Here is a 15,269-nt window from a genome sequence, read left to right as displayed (position 1 = left end):
TACCGCATGCATGCATGCACATGCGCACACAAATCAGTGTAAGAAAACACTACAGGCGGTGCATCATGATTTGAAACTGTGACTGGGCTGAGTATATACCACAATCACACCGTAAGTATATAAACTGCTGTTGGACACAGACCTTAACATCCTGAATAATCAAAACCTCTCTCTCTTTTTTAAAAAACCAAGCTTCTAGTCCTTAAGGCTGAAAAGTCAGTCTTGAAAGAACCTCAGAAGCTGGAGGTGGGGTGCGTTGCAGAGTGAAGAGCATTTTGAATGGAGCGGAACTGGGGCTCCCCCATGCTGCCTAACTCTTTCTCCTTGACTGCAGAAGCAAAATTATATAAAGCAGCAGCAAATATATGCAAGTGTACTTTATTTGCATGATGTATTCCAAAATCCAGGTTACTTTCTCATAGCATTTGTTTAGCAGCAAACCTGGTTATGCAAACCTGCAACAGAAAGAAATCTAGGCTAATTCACAGCCACTAGAAAGCATTTTCTACGGGATTAACAAGCCCACGCCTGCATGTACAGACATAGCCATTCTGTCTAGAAAATGGGATGCGATAGTCCAGAATTTGTGTTTCATCAATGGACAATGGATTTCAGGCCAGATACAACCAGGCTAGGCTACAGAGCATCAGATTTTGCCCTGTTTTAGGGAAATTTCTGTGAAGGCAAATATTGTTTAATTTGGGGGCAACCACTTCCGAGATTCTCCATGAAATCACACACATCCCTTATGGATGGTACAAGTCTGGTACTCTCAGGACCATGCTGTATTTCTGCCCTGGTAACTCCTCCCCCTCCTCAAATTCAGTCTAGCACAAGATTCCATGCTAACAATTTTGCGCATAACAAGTTCTGTGGAAGCTACCTCTCAAAAGCTTATACACGCCCTGACCTGGATAGTCCAGGCAAGCCCAATCTCAGAAGCTAAGCACGGTCGACTCTGTGGCAAGTCCTTGGATGGGAGACCTCCTTGGAATACCAGAGGTCGGGAGGCGGGGGCAGGTTTTATTCAGCCACCTCTCTGAATATCCTCCAGGCCCCCAGTAGGGGTCAGTCACCAGAGGTCGACATGACTTCCAGGTGCACACACACACACAGACACGCACATATGAAAAATACAAAAAAAAAAGCTTATACCCCAAAAATCTTTTTTGGGGGTATTTTTTACATTTGTGTGTGTGCGCGCACGTGCATGTGCCTCGAAGTCACGAAGACCTCTGGCGGACGTTCAGAGAAGTAGCTTGATAGCCAGCCTCGGCCTCCTGGCCCCGGTATTCTCTGGAGGTCTCCCATCCAAATATTTGCCAAGGCCGACCCTGCTTAGCTTCCAAGATCTGACGAGATCAGGCTTGCCTGGGCTATCCAGGTCAGGGAACTTAATACCCCAAAAATCCTGTTGGTCTCTACAGTGCTACCCAACTCGAATCTAACTTTTGTACTGCAGACCAATACAGAAACAGTTTTGAAATACAGAAACAGTTTTGAAGTACAGAAACTTTCCTACATAAATGTACCTGCCAGGGGCATCTCTGTATCTCCTGAGGAGCCCTGTGTGTTGTGAAGGATTCTAAGATACGTTCTAGAGTGTATTCTCCGTTCATTGCCAGACCCCTCAGGCTTTGCCATTGTCCTACACAAACTGAGCATGCAACCTAGAACATGCACAACAGTTTCCTGTAACACTGCACTGCAGAGGAATAATAGCGGACATAGGGGAAGTTATTCTTTCAGGAAAACCTGTCCACCTCTTCCTAATGCTTATTAGCCAAAAGGCCACCCCCTGTCTTTAGGAGAAATTTTTCTACCTTGTAAAAAAAAAGGCTGCTGAAAGAAACTCTGCTATGTCAATGGCTAAAGTTTTGTAATGCGTTATTTAAAATAAAACGTATCCTTTGGATCTCAGATGTCTAATCTAAATTCTTTATCCAAGGGTTGATAGCTTTCTCTCTCAATTTACTGTACAGAGGGCAGTATAACATTATGAGAAATAATGACCCTACCTGATTTGTATCACATTTACATAAACAATAACTGGTATTTTTAAGTCTCGTGCTACCATTTTTGCTGTCAGAAGGGCATTTACAGCATGCCAATGTAAAGATTCCTCCATATTTATGCATTAGGAAATAAAAAAGCGAGGAAAGGACAAATCAACATAGAGTAGTGACTTCCAGTCAAAACTAGTAAGCTTCTTGTTTACCAACCTAGTAAACTTATCACCTCATCTACCCTGTAAAACTGACCTAGAGCAGTTAAACTTGTCCACTATTACTGATCTTCTCTCACTGAGGAACCTCATAAGCTCCTGAGGAGTGACAAAGTTAAAACCACAGCTCGAGCATGGTTTCTCAAAAGCATCTGTCTGGCCGCTATTGGAAACCGAATGAACCTAGCTGGGCTCCGTATCTTCCGATGACTAAGGCACTGAAACCAAGGCAGGGTTATACAGTTGAGAGTGTGATTCTGAGATTTTCTCATTAAGTTCAATGGGACAAAAAAACCAGGCTGGAATTGGCAGCCTCATAGCATGGTTGGGGGCACAACAAAAGCTGCCGACTAGAAACTCAGAGCAAAGCAGCCGTGTTTCCTCATGGCTCATCTGAAAGGCTTTCCATTAGCGGCAATGAAGGTCTGAAATTTGTGGGGATTCCCTCGGGATGCACAAAATCTTAAATTTTTTTTGTTAAGTTTGGCAATGCATTCTTCTTTCTCGTGCTTAGCATGCTAATGTCTGCAGGCAGGGCTTTTTTTGCAGAAAAAGCCCAGCAGGAACTCATTAGCATAACAGGCCACACCCAACAGCCGAAACTCATTAGCATAGTAGGCCACACCCTCACAGCACATTAGCATATTAGGCCACACCCCCATGCCACCAGAAGTGTGGTCATCCAGCCACACCCACCCTTTGCTTCTTATTCTGTTTACCTTGTTTGTTGTCAAAACCCAGGGCTTTTTTTGTTGCAGGAACCCTTTGCATGTTAGACCACAAACCCCGAATGTAGCCAATCCGAATGCATTTCTGCTGTTGGGTGTGCCCTATTATGCTAATGAGTTCCTGTTGGGCGTGGCCAACTCAGGAGCCAGCCGGAACTCCGTTCCTGTGCGTTCCTGCCCAAAAATAGCCCTGTCTGCAGGTCAGGTCTCTGCATAGCATAGAGTCATAGAATCACTGAGGTGGAAGGGGCCACATAGGCCATCTAGTCCAACCCCCTGCTCAATGCAGGACCAGCCTAGAGCATCCTTGACCAGTGTTTGTCCAGCTGCTGCTTAAAGACTGCCAGTGAGGGGGAGCTCACCACCTCCCTAGACAGCTGATTCCACTGCCCTTCAAATACTTCAAGAAAGCAATCATGTCACCCCTCAACCTCCTCTTCTCCAGACTGAACATTCCCAAGTCCCTCAAGCCTTTCCTCACGGGGCTTGGTCTCCAGGTCCCCCGATCATCCTCGTCACTCTCCTCTGCACCTGCTCCATCTTGTCCACACAGGGACAAACCAACATAGAGCACACAGGGAAAGTCCGTTTTGCTAGATTTTTTTTCTCTGTCTAAAATTCGGGAACAAAACTTCTGCTCAACCCTACAAGAGAAAAAAGAATATTCAGCCCTATGGTTAGAGCAGTTTCATTCTCTCAATTAGAGAAGTCCATTTCACAACAATTTCTCATAGGTTCTTACAGAGAACGCTTCAAAGAACTGTCTTATTGCTGGTGTTTAGAAAACATACTCTAAACTTGGCTGAACTTTATGTGCACCCTATAATATCCGAGGATCAAACTGGCAGAACACAAAACGGCAACATCTGCTCCACTAATGCCACCTTGAAGGAACACAGGCCCGGGGGAGGGGGGGGATACTAAACAAAGAGCAAGAACAAAATTGAAAAGGGTGGGTAGAGAAGCACTCCTGCTCCTGAATCAGAGAAGGGAAGTTCCTGCCAAAACTCTAGTCAAATGGCTTGCATGATTTCTGGCACAAGACAGAAGGTGGGCATGCTATATAGATTGGGTTTGCCATTGGGGAGAAAGGCGAGTATCCACTTACAACACCCCTCTCATTGGGGAAGGAGAAGGGCAAGGGGAAATGAGCAGGTTTTGCCTCTACGACTGTGTTTTATTTTAAGAAGAACAGCCCTGCTGGATCAGACCAATGGTCCATCTAGTCCAACATCCTGTCTCACACAGTGGCCAACCAGTTCCTCTGGATGGCCAGCAACAGGGCATAGAGGCCGAGGCCTTCCCTTGAGGTTGCCTCCTTGCTCTGGGATTCAGAGGTTTAGTGCCTCTGAACATGGAGGTTCCCCTCAGTCACAACAGCTAGTAGCCGCTGACAGACTTATCCTCCATGAATCTACCTAATCCCTTTTAAAGCTGTTTATTCCTGTGGCCATCACTACGTTCTCCGGCAGCAAATTCCACATGTTAATCACTGTGTAAAGTAGTATGTCACTATTTTGCCTCCCTTGGACTGAATGTCAGCCATTCTGTCACTTTGTTGACAGTGAAGGCACAAACTCAGAACTATCACTGTGATGGGGGCCTAAATTTCCCACTGCCACTGCTGACCTAACCAGTGCCAGAGGAGAAACTGTGTCTCATCACAACTATATAATATGTATTAAAAAAAAATATTCATCCCCTGCCTTCCCTCATGGTTGAAAGAGGCTTACAATAATTCCAGTTTAAACCAGAATAAAATAATAACCCCCAAATCCTCCCCGCCCCCTTAAAAGATGCCTGCTGTTCATACCCCCTCAAAAGCCTTGGCAAACAAGCAAAAGTTTCAGCATGTCCTGAAGTTCTCCAAGAAGGGGGCTCCCCTCACCTAGGGTTGCCAAAGACCTGCAGAAAAATGTCCTGTCCCTTTAAGACCGCCTCAATGTGCAGAAATGGGTAGCTGAAGCTTCTCACGGCACGGAGGTAAATAATATAACCTGGCAACAAACATCCGTTGCTATTAAAGGAACAGGACATTTTTTCCTTCAGGCAGCTGGTAACCCAAACATCACCTCTTCAGGGAGCCCCAATCCATATAGCGGAAGCCATGATGGAAAAAGTTGAGCTCTGGTTGATGCCAGATGGGCCACCCCAAGTGGTGAGATAGGTCTTTTATGCACAGGTGTTTTGCCTCACTTTCACTGTACAAGTCCATCGGGTTTTCTTTTTCGTTCTGCATTGTTTTTCCTTCCTTCAGCGCTGAGTTCACTTCCCGTTCACTGTTTCCCCGGGTTTTCTGAGAGTGCTTTTGTGCTGGTATTTCCCTTGCATCGCTTCCAAGCCGAAGGTAAGTCAAAAGCATACAGATTCCCTTGGATTTCTCCCCACCCTGTCCCCGCCCCTTGTAGACCACTCCCCCACCTGAATTTTATTTTTTTTTCAAGTGGCACGAGTCTAGCGATATTAGACCATTGCTAGTCTCATGCCACTTGTAAAAAAAAAAAAGACTTTACAACCTTTGTGTTTACCCCTTCTTCCACAACAAGATATGTATTATACCAAGCTCCATGTAGAAACAACCATAGAAAACATAGTCAAGAAAAGCAAACCAGAGCTCCCCGCATGCACCCCTGACTTCTCCTGCCGCCTGGTTTAAGGAGGCAGTGCAGAGCTGTGCAGAGCCCATGGGCTCCCCACACGCACAGCCAGCCCGGCTACCTGAAGACCACATTTATTTATTTATTTAGAGATTTATATCCCGCCTTTCCAAGCGGCTCAGAGCAGCTAACAAACGGCTAATGCCGGATTAAATAGATAAAATACAATAAAACAATATTACACATCCACAATAAAATTCATAACAGTATTTAAGGTGCTCTATTATCCTGTATATAAATCCCCAAGATTTGGTGCACAGGGGCATATGGAAGGAGACAGTCCTTCAGCTATCTGGGTCCCAGGTCATGAAGGGCTTTAAAGGTTATAACAGCATTATATTACAGTCCACCTGCCTTATTCCATAAACACAACGGGAGTCTCTGGGAACAAAAGTCCACCAAGCCCCCCTTCAGTTTCTGCTCCTGCTATCTATGTGTAGAGAGATTTTTCCCCCCCTTGGGGGAGTAATTCAAAGATGCAGTTTCAAGCCAGCAGTCTCCAGCAGCCCAAGTAAAGCAAGAACTGTGTTACATTGGTCCAACTGTTCAAATAGCTCCACTCCACACCCATCCAGTATCTTCTCAGGTCTACTTACATTCAAAGCGTTCTTTGCAGCTTCCGCTTCTGAGCGACTGTCAAAACTAACGAAGCCCACGGGCTGGAACAGAAGAGAGAGAGAGAGAAAAGGAAGTCTGGAGATTTCTTGAGGACTGCGATATAATTGAGAGACGTGCACTCAAGAGGATCCGAGCACTATATCGTTACAGCTGCAACTTTGATCCACTGATCAAACAGCTGAACCAACTGAACTGTGGAGGGCTAATTATATTGAGTGGGTCTGGCACCGTCAAGGCATCCGTTGTCCAAGGCAATTCTGTTTGCAGCAATAGGTAATTAAACGAAAACACTGAAGTCGGCTTTTCTGTCTAACAATAAGCAGCAGGTTTTTGTTTATTCAATGGTATATTAACTTATTTTTCATTCACCATCAGGGTGAATTGTTTAAGAGGCAAACCACAAGTTATTTGGTTGGATGATTATGCTGCAACATGATGATAGGATCAGCAAATGCTTTGTTTAGTGTGAATTAAACACATTTGAAGTCAGTTCTTGGAGACATTCGGACAACCCAAGAAATGATGATTTACCAACTTAAGTAACAAATCCTGGTTTGATTTATATATAAATCCCAGAGCCCTTGCTTCCTCCCTCTTTCTCATTTCCAAGGAGGTAAGGCATATCCCACAGTCTATGTGGCCACACAGCCACAAGGGACGATGCTTCAGATATCACAAAAAAACATGATTAGTACAAACTCAGGTTAAGAAACAAGATAACAAAACCTAGGTTTGCCAAGAACCGCCAAAGGCCACCAAACAAAGATATCAGGATCTCCCCAACACCACCAAAATCTAGCCCAAACATTACGAAAAAGTGAATCACATGACTTGGGTTGCTCAATGTCCCACAGGACAACCAGGGCTCTCCAAAACGTGTCCCTCTCCCCCTCCTTTTGATAGAGCTCACAAGCTCTAGTTTGAAATACTGATTGGGTGCTAACCAACAAACCCCAGTTAAGTGGACTTTCTACATCCAGATGTCACAGCTAACTGGGGTTTGATCAACCCACAGCATATCATGACGCTGTAGCATCATGATGTGGCAGTTTCTCGTGCTTTGCTAATTTCCTAAATTCCAAAAACTCCAAATCTGGGAGAACCAGGTTTGATCCCCCACTCCTCCACAAGCAGCTGCTGGTGTGACCTTGGGTCAATCACAAGTTCTTTCAGAGCTGTTCTCTCAAGGGCAGTTCCCGAGAGAGCTCTCTCGGCCTCACCTACCTCTCAAGATGTCTGTTGTGAGGAGAGGAAGGGAAGACGACTGTAAACCACTCTGAGACTCCTTTGGGTAGTGAAGGGTGGGGTATAAATCCAATCTCTTCTTCTTCTTCGAGTGACCTGCTACCATAGGCAATACTCACCACTTGCAGTAAGAATCGTAAGATATTTACAGTGCAATCCCAAGTGCAGTGACACTTGAGACTGCACTGTTAGTGACCTCTTATAGCCCTGGCTGGGTTGGATAGTGGCAGAGTATACATGACTGTATGTCAGCCACAGAAGAGAACAAATAGAACAATGGATTTCTTGAAGCGTTTATTATTCTTGAAGGTAAAGAGGAGACACTGATTGATGGGTGATTTCTCCCACTGGATCTGGAAGCATGACTTAGTTCCAATTCCTTGTTTCGTTCAATGGAAGGGAATCCCTGCTGAGTTTGAGTTTTGCAGCCGATAAGAGCTTGAAGTAAAACGTTTGCGGGACAGATAGACAACAACCCTCATGAGAGGCAAAATGGTTCGTATAAAGATTGAAGAGATATCTAACAAGCACAGCCTCAGAAATTCCTAGTGAAGTGTCCTCAAGAAACCGAAATGATCCATGCAATCCTGACCTTACCAAGGTAGCCCTCCCAGAATTTTGTGTGAAGAATACCGTTCTTACGGCTGAGGAACAGGAACGCTAACGGGATGACAAATGTTTCATTCTCACTAGGAGGAGGAGAGCATCTTAACTGAAGGGATGATAAAAAGAAGTTCCATCAAAGGTGGGATTGTTGGATGTGGACAGGATCATACAACCTATTGCAGGAGCTGGATCACTCAAGGGGATCTATTCTGTAATCCTAGATAAATGTTGAGGCTGAAGCCCAGGTGGTAGTCTTCAATTGACGTATTCGCGTCAAATGGCGCTGAGCCATTTGAAAGGGCCATTATTCCTGGTTATCCTTGGCTGTTGTGAACCAGTATTATCACGGCTTTTTTTCTGGAGGAACACACTGGAACAGAGTTCTGGAACCTCTTCGTGGGGAAAAAATTCTCAAAAAGCGTTTAAAAGTTCATGAGGGGCACCAAGGGAGAATGACATCACTTGTGACATCACAAAAATATTGAAATTTTAAAAATACGACTTAAATGAAGGTTTCAAAGAACCACGTGTGTTTCTCCTTCATTTCCCTCATGAGAGTTCCAGCATCTCTTTTTCCAGAAAGAAAAAGCCCTGATATTATACTTGAATTGGTCCCTCCACTCAAGGTAGACTTACAGTGTAATCCTAAGCAGAGTTACACTCTTAAGTTCATAAGGGTGAAACTCCGCTTAGGACAACAGAGCGGTACTGACTAGGATATCCACTTGACGTGTCTGATGAAATGAGCTCGGCCTCACAAAAACTTGTGCTGGAATAAATGTAGATGCCGTTAGACCTCTTTTCATTCTGTACATATAAAAGGCACAGAACCTTGGACAAACAAAGGCCCTAGCTTGGAAACCTGACAAGTCTAGGTTAGCTACCACTACAAATTGCACCCTGAGCGATAAGGATTTCGAAGAAACTTCTCAAGTGGTTCAAAGGGTGGTGATGTAAGAGTTTGCAAAACCAAGGGAAGATCCCAACTGGAAAAACTGTGAATCAACAGAGGGTGCCACACACCCCACAGAAGCTTTTGACATGTGGCTGTCTGGAAATTAGTACTTCCTAGATGCATTTTAAGATGGCTGACTGAGGGGCCACTTGGCTCTTTAGAGCAGAGATCCTCAACCTTTTTGAGCCTGAGGGCACCAATTCTGACAGAGCGTAGTGGGCACAGCCACAAAATTGGCTGCCATAAAATGGCGGCTGCATGAGGTGCAGCCAGCCACAAAATGGCTGCCACAGCTTACCTTCAGTCAGACAGTGAAGATCCTTGTGCTGTTGTAGCGGCTGCTGCCTAAGCAACACTTTTAGAAATCTGCATAGCCAATCAAATCTCCAACGGCCAATCAGAAGCCTTGCTGGGCAAGAGCCCCACCTGGCACTTTCCTAAAAATACTTGGCGGACACCATGAAAGGTGTCGGCAGGCACCATGGACACCATGTTAGGTATCCCTGCTTTAGAGCACTTGGGTGAAGCTCCTGAATGACACCAATCTGCAGAAAAGACGTAACTTGAAGGAGAGAACCATTCAATGCATATGAGAACTTCCTCTTGCTCCATCAGATGAGTACTGTCCAATTACAATCACAGATGGAAGTGGCAGAAGATTTGTAGGAAGCTAGCAGGAATTTTTGTGTTACTTGACCTCCATGCCTCATGAAGAAAAACAGGCAACGCCAGACAGACTATGCTCAATTCCAACTAATTTATGCTGTGTATTGTCTCCTTCCTGCACTTCTGTCCCTGCACAGATTCTTGACATTGTGCCCCTCAGCCCAAAAACTGGCATCCATCATTACTTGCAAGACAGACTGAATCTGGAAAGCTTTCCCCTTGGACTGAGAGACACTGGCTGTCCACCAATTCATGCCGTGTCTAACTAGAAGAGGAACTGAGATGCAGGTCTTGCATTTGCATGCATCACCTTCCTGAAAGGGAAGTAAGATCCACTATGCCTTGCCTCCAGGTCCTCCTTCAAGTGAGAACGCCTACTTGATTGTTAGATACATTACAAAGAGTTGCTTGAAGTTCTCCTAGACCACGATGATTTTATCTCCTTATCCTAATGAGCTGGATGCTGCATTTGTGCTAGATTCATAAGACAGTCTAGCAGTACATGGAGGTTCTTTCCATAGCTCTTTCCATAGTCTTCAAGCAATAATCCTACGGCAAGCACATACTCACCTACTCCTCTAACTAACACTATTAAATAATCCTTCTTATCTTCAGCTTAGAAATCCCCATGGTCTACATGGTCCCTACATTCTCCTCCTGAACAGTTTCTCCAACTTTCCCAAGCTAGAAAAGAGGGAAGGACGGAAAGGCTGGAAGCTGGGGCCAGACTCAAAGGACATGCTGGCCAAACCTGGTCTTCTCCCAACATCAGGGAGAAGGGGCTGAACACAGCATTTTCCCTTATATGCTGAAAGTCAATTTGACTTCGCTGCCCTTTCTCTTTTGTTTAGTAGAAATAAACCAACACAGGACTTCTAATAACCAAAAAGGGCTAATATTAATTCCAGAGGTATTAAGGGTGCTATTACTGGATCACATAATATAAGCAAAAAAATTGGACTTAAAACTGTGATATGAGGCATGATACCCTCTGTACTGAAAAGTAAACAAGTCTGGTATCTGTGATATCTGAATTTTTTTGGAGCCCCCCCCCCTCCAAGGTTACATGTCAATTCAGATTCCAGAAGACTCTGGGATAAATGATAAGAAAAGCCAGCCTCCAGATAAACCAAAATAACATATACCGGCCAACAATACTGGGATAGGCTGAATGCCACGAAGAGTCTTCTGGTGCTGAGACACTGCCGAATTCTCATACTGGCTGCATGCTTAAGGATCTCTCATATATTAAATATAAATTGGTGATGTGGTTTGTTAAATCTTTCAAACGTGGATTATACTTACCTGCTTAGATGTGAGTTTAATAAGAGAGCCTTCATATCCCTGCAAGAAGAAATAAAAATTACATTCTGGGCAAGAAAATAGTTAAGCAAGTTCCTAGATAAATAAATATGAATATATAAATACATTTTTCCACGACTACGTACTCCTGAGTAGAGTTATACCCTTCTAAGGCCATCATAGTTTAGGACTGCAGTTATGAGTGACTTATCACCTGGCTAAAAGACAACCTTAGAAAAAGGAAATTAAATTTGGCGTATTAAGACACTATTCTCTCCTTTTATCCAAAGCCTTAAGATACAAGAAGGGTTAACTCTACTGAAGTTAAACGAGCATGGTTTAAATTCATTATTGCTAGAAATGCATGTTATAGGTTGTTTTGGTTTAAGAGAAGCGTTAAACAAAAATAATGAAGCTCTTTCAATCTGGGAAGGATTAAACTTCACGGGATTCCATACTGTAGCACTTTGGTTCCAAATCACAATCAATCATTCATACCAATCTACCCAAGAAGCAGAACCACATGGTATTTTTTTTTCTTCTGCAGAGGAAGAAACTGCATGCTTTTTATTTTATTTATTTCTTAATCCTGCTTTTTAGCCAAAACACGGCTCTCACAGAAATCAAAATCGAATACAAATGCTAATTAAAGTTCAATACATGTAACACATTCAGTTGGCTTCAATATCCTGTGAAAAACATGACCTGAGTCTTCAGAACTGACTATCTACTTCACAAGACCAAAAATCCTCCACATAGTACCTACTGAGGGACAAGGTAAAAGTCGGAACAGCCTGGAATGGGCATTAAACAAATAATTGTGCCGCAAAAAACAGCGGGATGTGTTAAAGGAACTTAAGAACAATATTTTGGAAATCAAAACACAGAAATATCACATATTTATTAAACCTTTCCAGGCCAAAATGCCTGCGGAACACCTCAGAATGGACCTTAAACAAACAACAGTACCACAAAAAACAGTGGGATGCATTACAGACACTTGAAAACAATATTGTAGAAATGAAAACACTGAAATGACACACTTTTATTCACCCTTTCTCAACCAAATGCCTTCAGCATGGACCGGGCCAGAACTGTCGTTAAACAAATAATGCTGAAGAAAACAGTGGTATGTGTTAACGACACTAGAGACACTTGAGAACAACATTTTAGAAATGAAAATACTGGAATTTCACTCTTTTATTCATAGGGTTGCCAGCTCTGGGTTGGAAAATTCCCGGTGATAACGGGGATGGAGTCTGTGGAACATGGGAGTTTTTGGAGGAGAGGGACATTAGAAAGGAATAGTACCACAGAATCCATCCCCCAAAGCTGCCATTTTCTTCAGGGGAACTAATCTCTGTGATCTGGAGATAAAAAGTAATTCTTGGATATCTCCAGCAACCACCTGATGTTTGGCCACCCTATTAATTAACCCTTTTCCAGCATGACATGGCAACCCGGCATGGCATACAAGACAGTTTTAGCCCTCATGCCACATAGGAAACCAAACTGAAACTGCAAAGTTTCTAACAAAACACCTGCAGGGCAGAAATGGTATTCTAACAGAAAGAAGCTCCCAAAGGGTACAGGAAGAGAATGAGGAGTCAGAAAGAAACTCCCAAGTTAGACAAAGAGAGACATTAATTAAGAAGATAACACATATTAGGGTTGCCACCAGTGTTTCCTCTAAGCTGAGTTAGTGTGAGCTGGCTCACCGTTTTTTAGCCTCTGGCTCACACATTTTTGTCTTAGCTCAGGAAGGATGGCTCCAGAGCAAACTAATTTATGCAGCAGCCAAATCTCTCACTCACAACTTTAATGCCAGTAGCTCACAAAGTAGAATTTTTGCTCACAGGACTCCATAGCTTAGAGGGAGCATTGGTTGCCACCCCGTGGTGGGAGTGGGGAAACCCCCACTTTCACAGGCTCTTGCCTGCCGCCAGTCAGCCAGCCGCCGGGGGAGGGAAATCCCAACCCCAATTAACCTTCTTCCAGTTTCGGGCCTATTTCGGGAGACCCCCGTTGGCTGGGTAAGTTGACCTGGCAACCATAACACATATACATATATACACATTGAGCGATGCAGCAAACCCCCATGTCTAGGCATGCTGAGTCACCTTATTCCAAGAAATGAAGGCATGACAGTTCACCTTTTTCATTATTAAAATATTGTGCTAGAGTATCTGTAACACATCCCACTGTTCTTTGTGGTACTATTGTTTGTTTAATGCCCATTCCAGACTGTTCTGGGGCATTTGGGAGACATTTTGGCTGGGGAAAAGTTCATAAAAGCATGAGAGTTCTTTGTTCTCATTTCTAAAGTATTGTTCTTGAGTGTCTGTAACACATCCCACTGGTTTTTTTTGCAGTAAAATTGTTTGGCTCCTGTTCCAGGGTGTTCCAAAGGCACTGTGGTCTGGAAAGGGTTAATAAAAGTGCAAGAGTTCCAGGTTTTAATTTCTAAAATATTGTTCTCGAGTGTCTGTAACACATCCCACTGGTTTTTTTGTGGTACTATTGTTTGTTTTAACGCTCGTTCCTGGGTGTTTGGCGGCATTTTGGCCTGGAAAGGATTAATAAAAATGAAAGAGTCCCACGTTTTCATTTCTAAAATACTGTCCTGGAATGTCTGTAATGTATCCCACTGTGTGTTTTTTGCAGAACTATTGTTTATTTAATGCTGTTCCGGCCTGTTCCAGGGTGTTCCGGAGATATTTTGGCCTGGAAAGGGTTAATAAAAATTGTGAGAGTTCCATGTTTTTATTTCCAAAATATTGTTCTTGAGTGTCTGCAACACATTCCATTGCTTTTAACAATATTATTGTTTGTTTAAGGCCTGTTTCAGCCTGTTCCACAGGCATTTTGGCCTGGAAAGGGTTAACAAAACTGTGAGTGTTCCATGTTTCCTCTCCAAAATATTGCTCTTGAGTGTCTGTAATGCATCCCGCTGTTTTTTGTGGTACTATTGTATAGGCTTGTTCCGGCTTTTACCCTACCCCCGGCCCACCAAAAAACTCGCAGTTGTTTCCTACAAGCTGACCTACTAGCAAAGAACTGATTCAGCACTACCAATGGCAGCCATTTTGTGATTGGACCCATACCCAAACAGCAGTCATTGTGTGATGGCACCCTCTGTACACTTCCTTAACATTTCAAAAGTTTCTGCAGGCTCAGTCCCTCCACGGAGCCTGGATCTAGTTCCAGCTGAGAGTTCCCTTCCCACCAGCTTCCAACTGCCATCAACAGGGCCAAGAGATGTGAAGCAGCAATCAGACAGCCGAGAATCCATTCCCTCAGGAATATTCATATTGAATTGTCATTTATAGTAGGGTTGCCAAGTCCATTTTAGCCCCCAGCAGGGGACTTTGGGGGGCGTTCCCGGAGGGGGTGGAGCATCCCCGACATGATGACGTCACATTGGAGACGTCTGCCCGCCCGATGGGCGCGAGGGGAAACGCCGGCTCCCTGCACTTAAAGGGGCCCTTGTCGGCCAGCTGGCTGGCGGCGGGTAGAACCCCCCAAAAAGCGGGGGACCCCTGCCAAACTGGGGGGGCCGGTTTGGCAACCCTATTTATAGTCAGTTTTTGGAGGGCCAATTTGGAGCCTGAAAAAAGGATATAAATAAATAAATCTCTTCCCACTCCCACAAGAGTTTTATTTTTAAGTGGATCCTTACATAAACAAAAGCATAGGGAGACCTTAACAAATAAATATCCAAGCAGCTCTTTGCCATGATTTTCAGCTTTTCCCTCTGGATTTCTGGATGAATTAGAAGAACAAGATTTGAGTTCAGCAGCACCTCAAAGACCAGCAAGGTTTCCAGGGCATACTCTTTTGAGAGTCAAAGCTCCCTTAATCAAAAACCGGATTTTTGACTCTCAAAAGCTTCTACCCAGAAAATCTTGCTGGTCTTTAAGGTGCTCCTGGACTAAAATTTTGCTGTTCTACTGCAGACGAACCTGAAACTATCCAGATGAATTAGACTTCACCATCTCCTTCAGAAACTGACTATACAAATAATCTCTTCCACACTAGACATGCTGAGAATACCTCTCCCCCTTAAGAGACTGTAAAGAATACTCTTGCCTTGTGTGTGTTGCCCCCCCCCCCAATTCTGACTGTCCATTATACTGGTTATCTCCAACTGTTACTTCCATTTGACCACTCTACCCCGCCCAATCCCTCCCACCATTCAGACAAAACAGACTCACTCACGGCACCTTATGTACTCACTATGCAGTTGTAAGTGATATGGTCCGGGAACA

At 44.0% G+C, this 15,269-nt stretch overlaps 1 protein-coding gene across 1 annotated transcript in view; it reads right to left on the bottom strand.

Annotated features, from left to right (window-relative positions):
• Window positions 1-15,269, bottom strand: part of RBPMS (RNA binding protein with multiple splicing) — a 169,398-nt gene that overhangs the window by 56,869 nt on the left and 97,260 nt on the right. The window contains exons 3-4 of the mRNA XM_015408437.1: window positions 11,005-11,043; window positions 6,206-6,268 (exon numbers count right to left, since the gene is read on the bottom strand). Of these exons, the coding sequence (XP_015263923.1) occupies window positions 6,206-6,268; window positions 11,005-11,043 (102 nt within the window). The remainder of the gene's footprint in view (window positions 1-6,205; window positions 6,269-11,004; window positions 11,044-15,269) is intronic.

This window comes from Gekko japonicus, unplaced genomic scaffold, assembly GCF_001447785.1.
Source record: "Gekko japonicus isolate JY-2015 unplaced genomic scaffold, Gekko_japonicus_V1.1 scaffold853, whole genome shotgun sequence".
In the NCBI taxonomy this organism is placed as follows: domain Eukaryota; kingdom Metazoa; phylum Chordata; class Lepidosauria; order Squamata; family Gekkonidae; genus Gekko; species Gekko japonicus.
The sequence above is the reverse complement of the archived record's forward strand: the minus strand, read 5'-3'. Positions and strand labels throughout refer to the sequence as shown.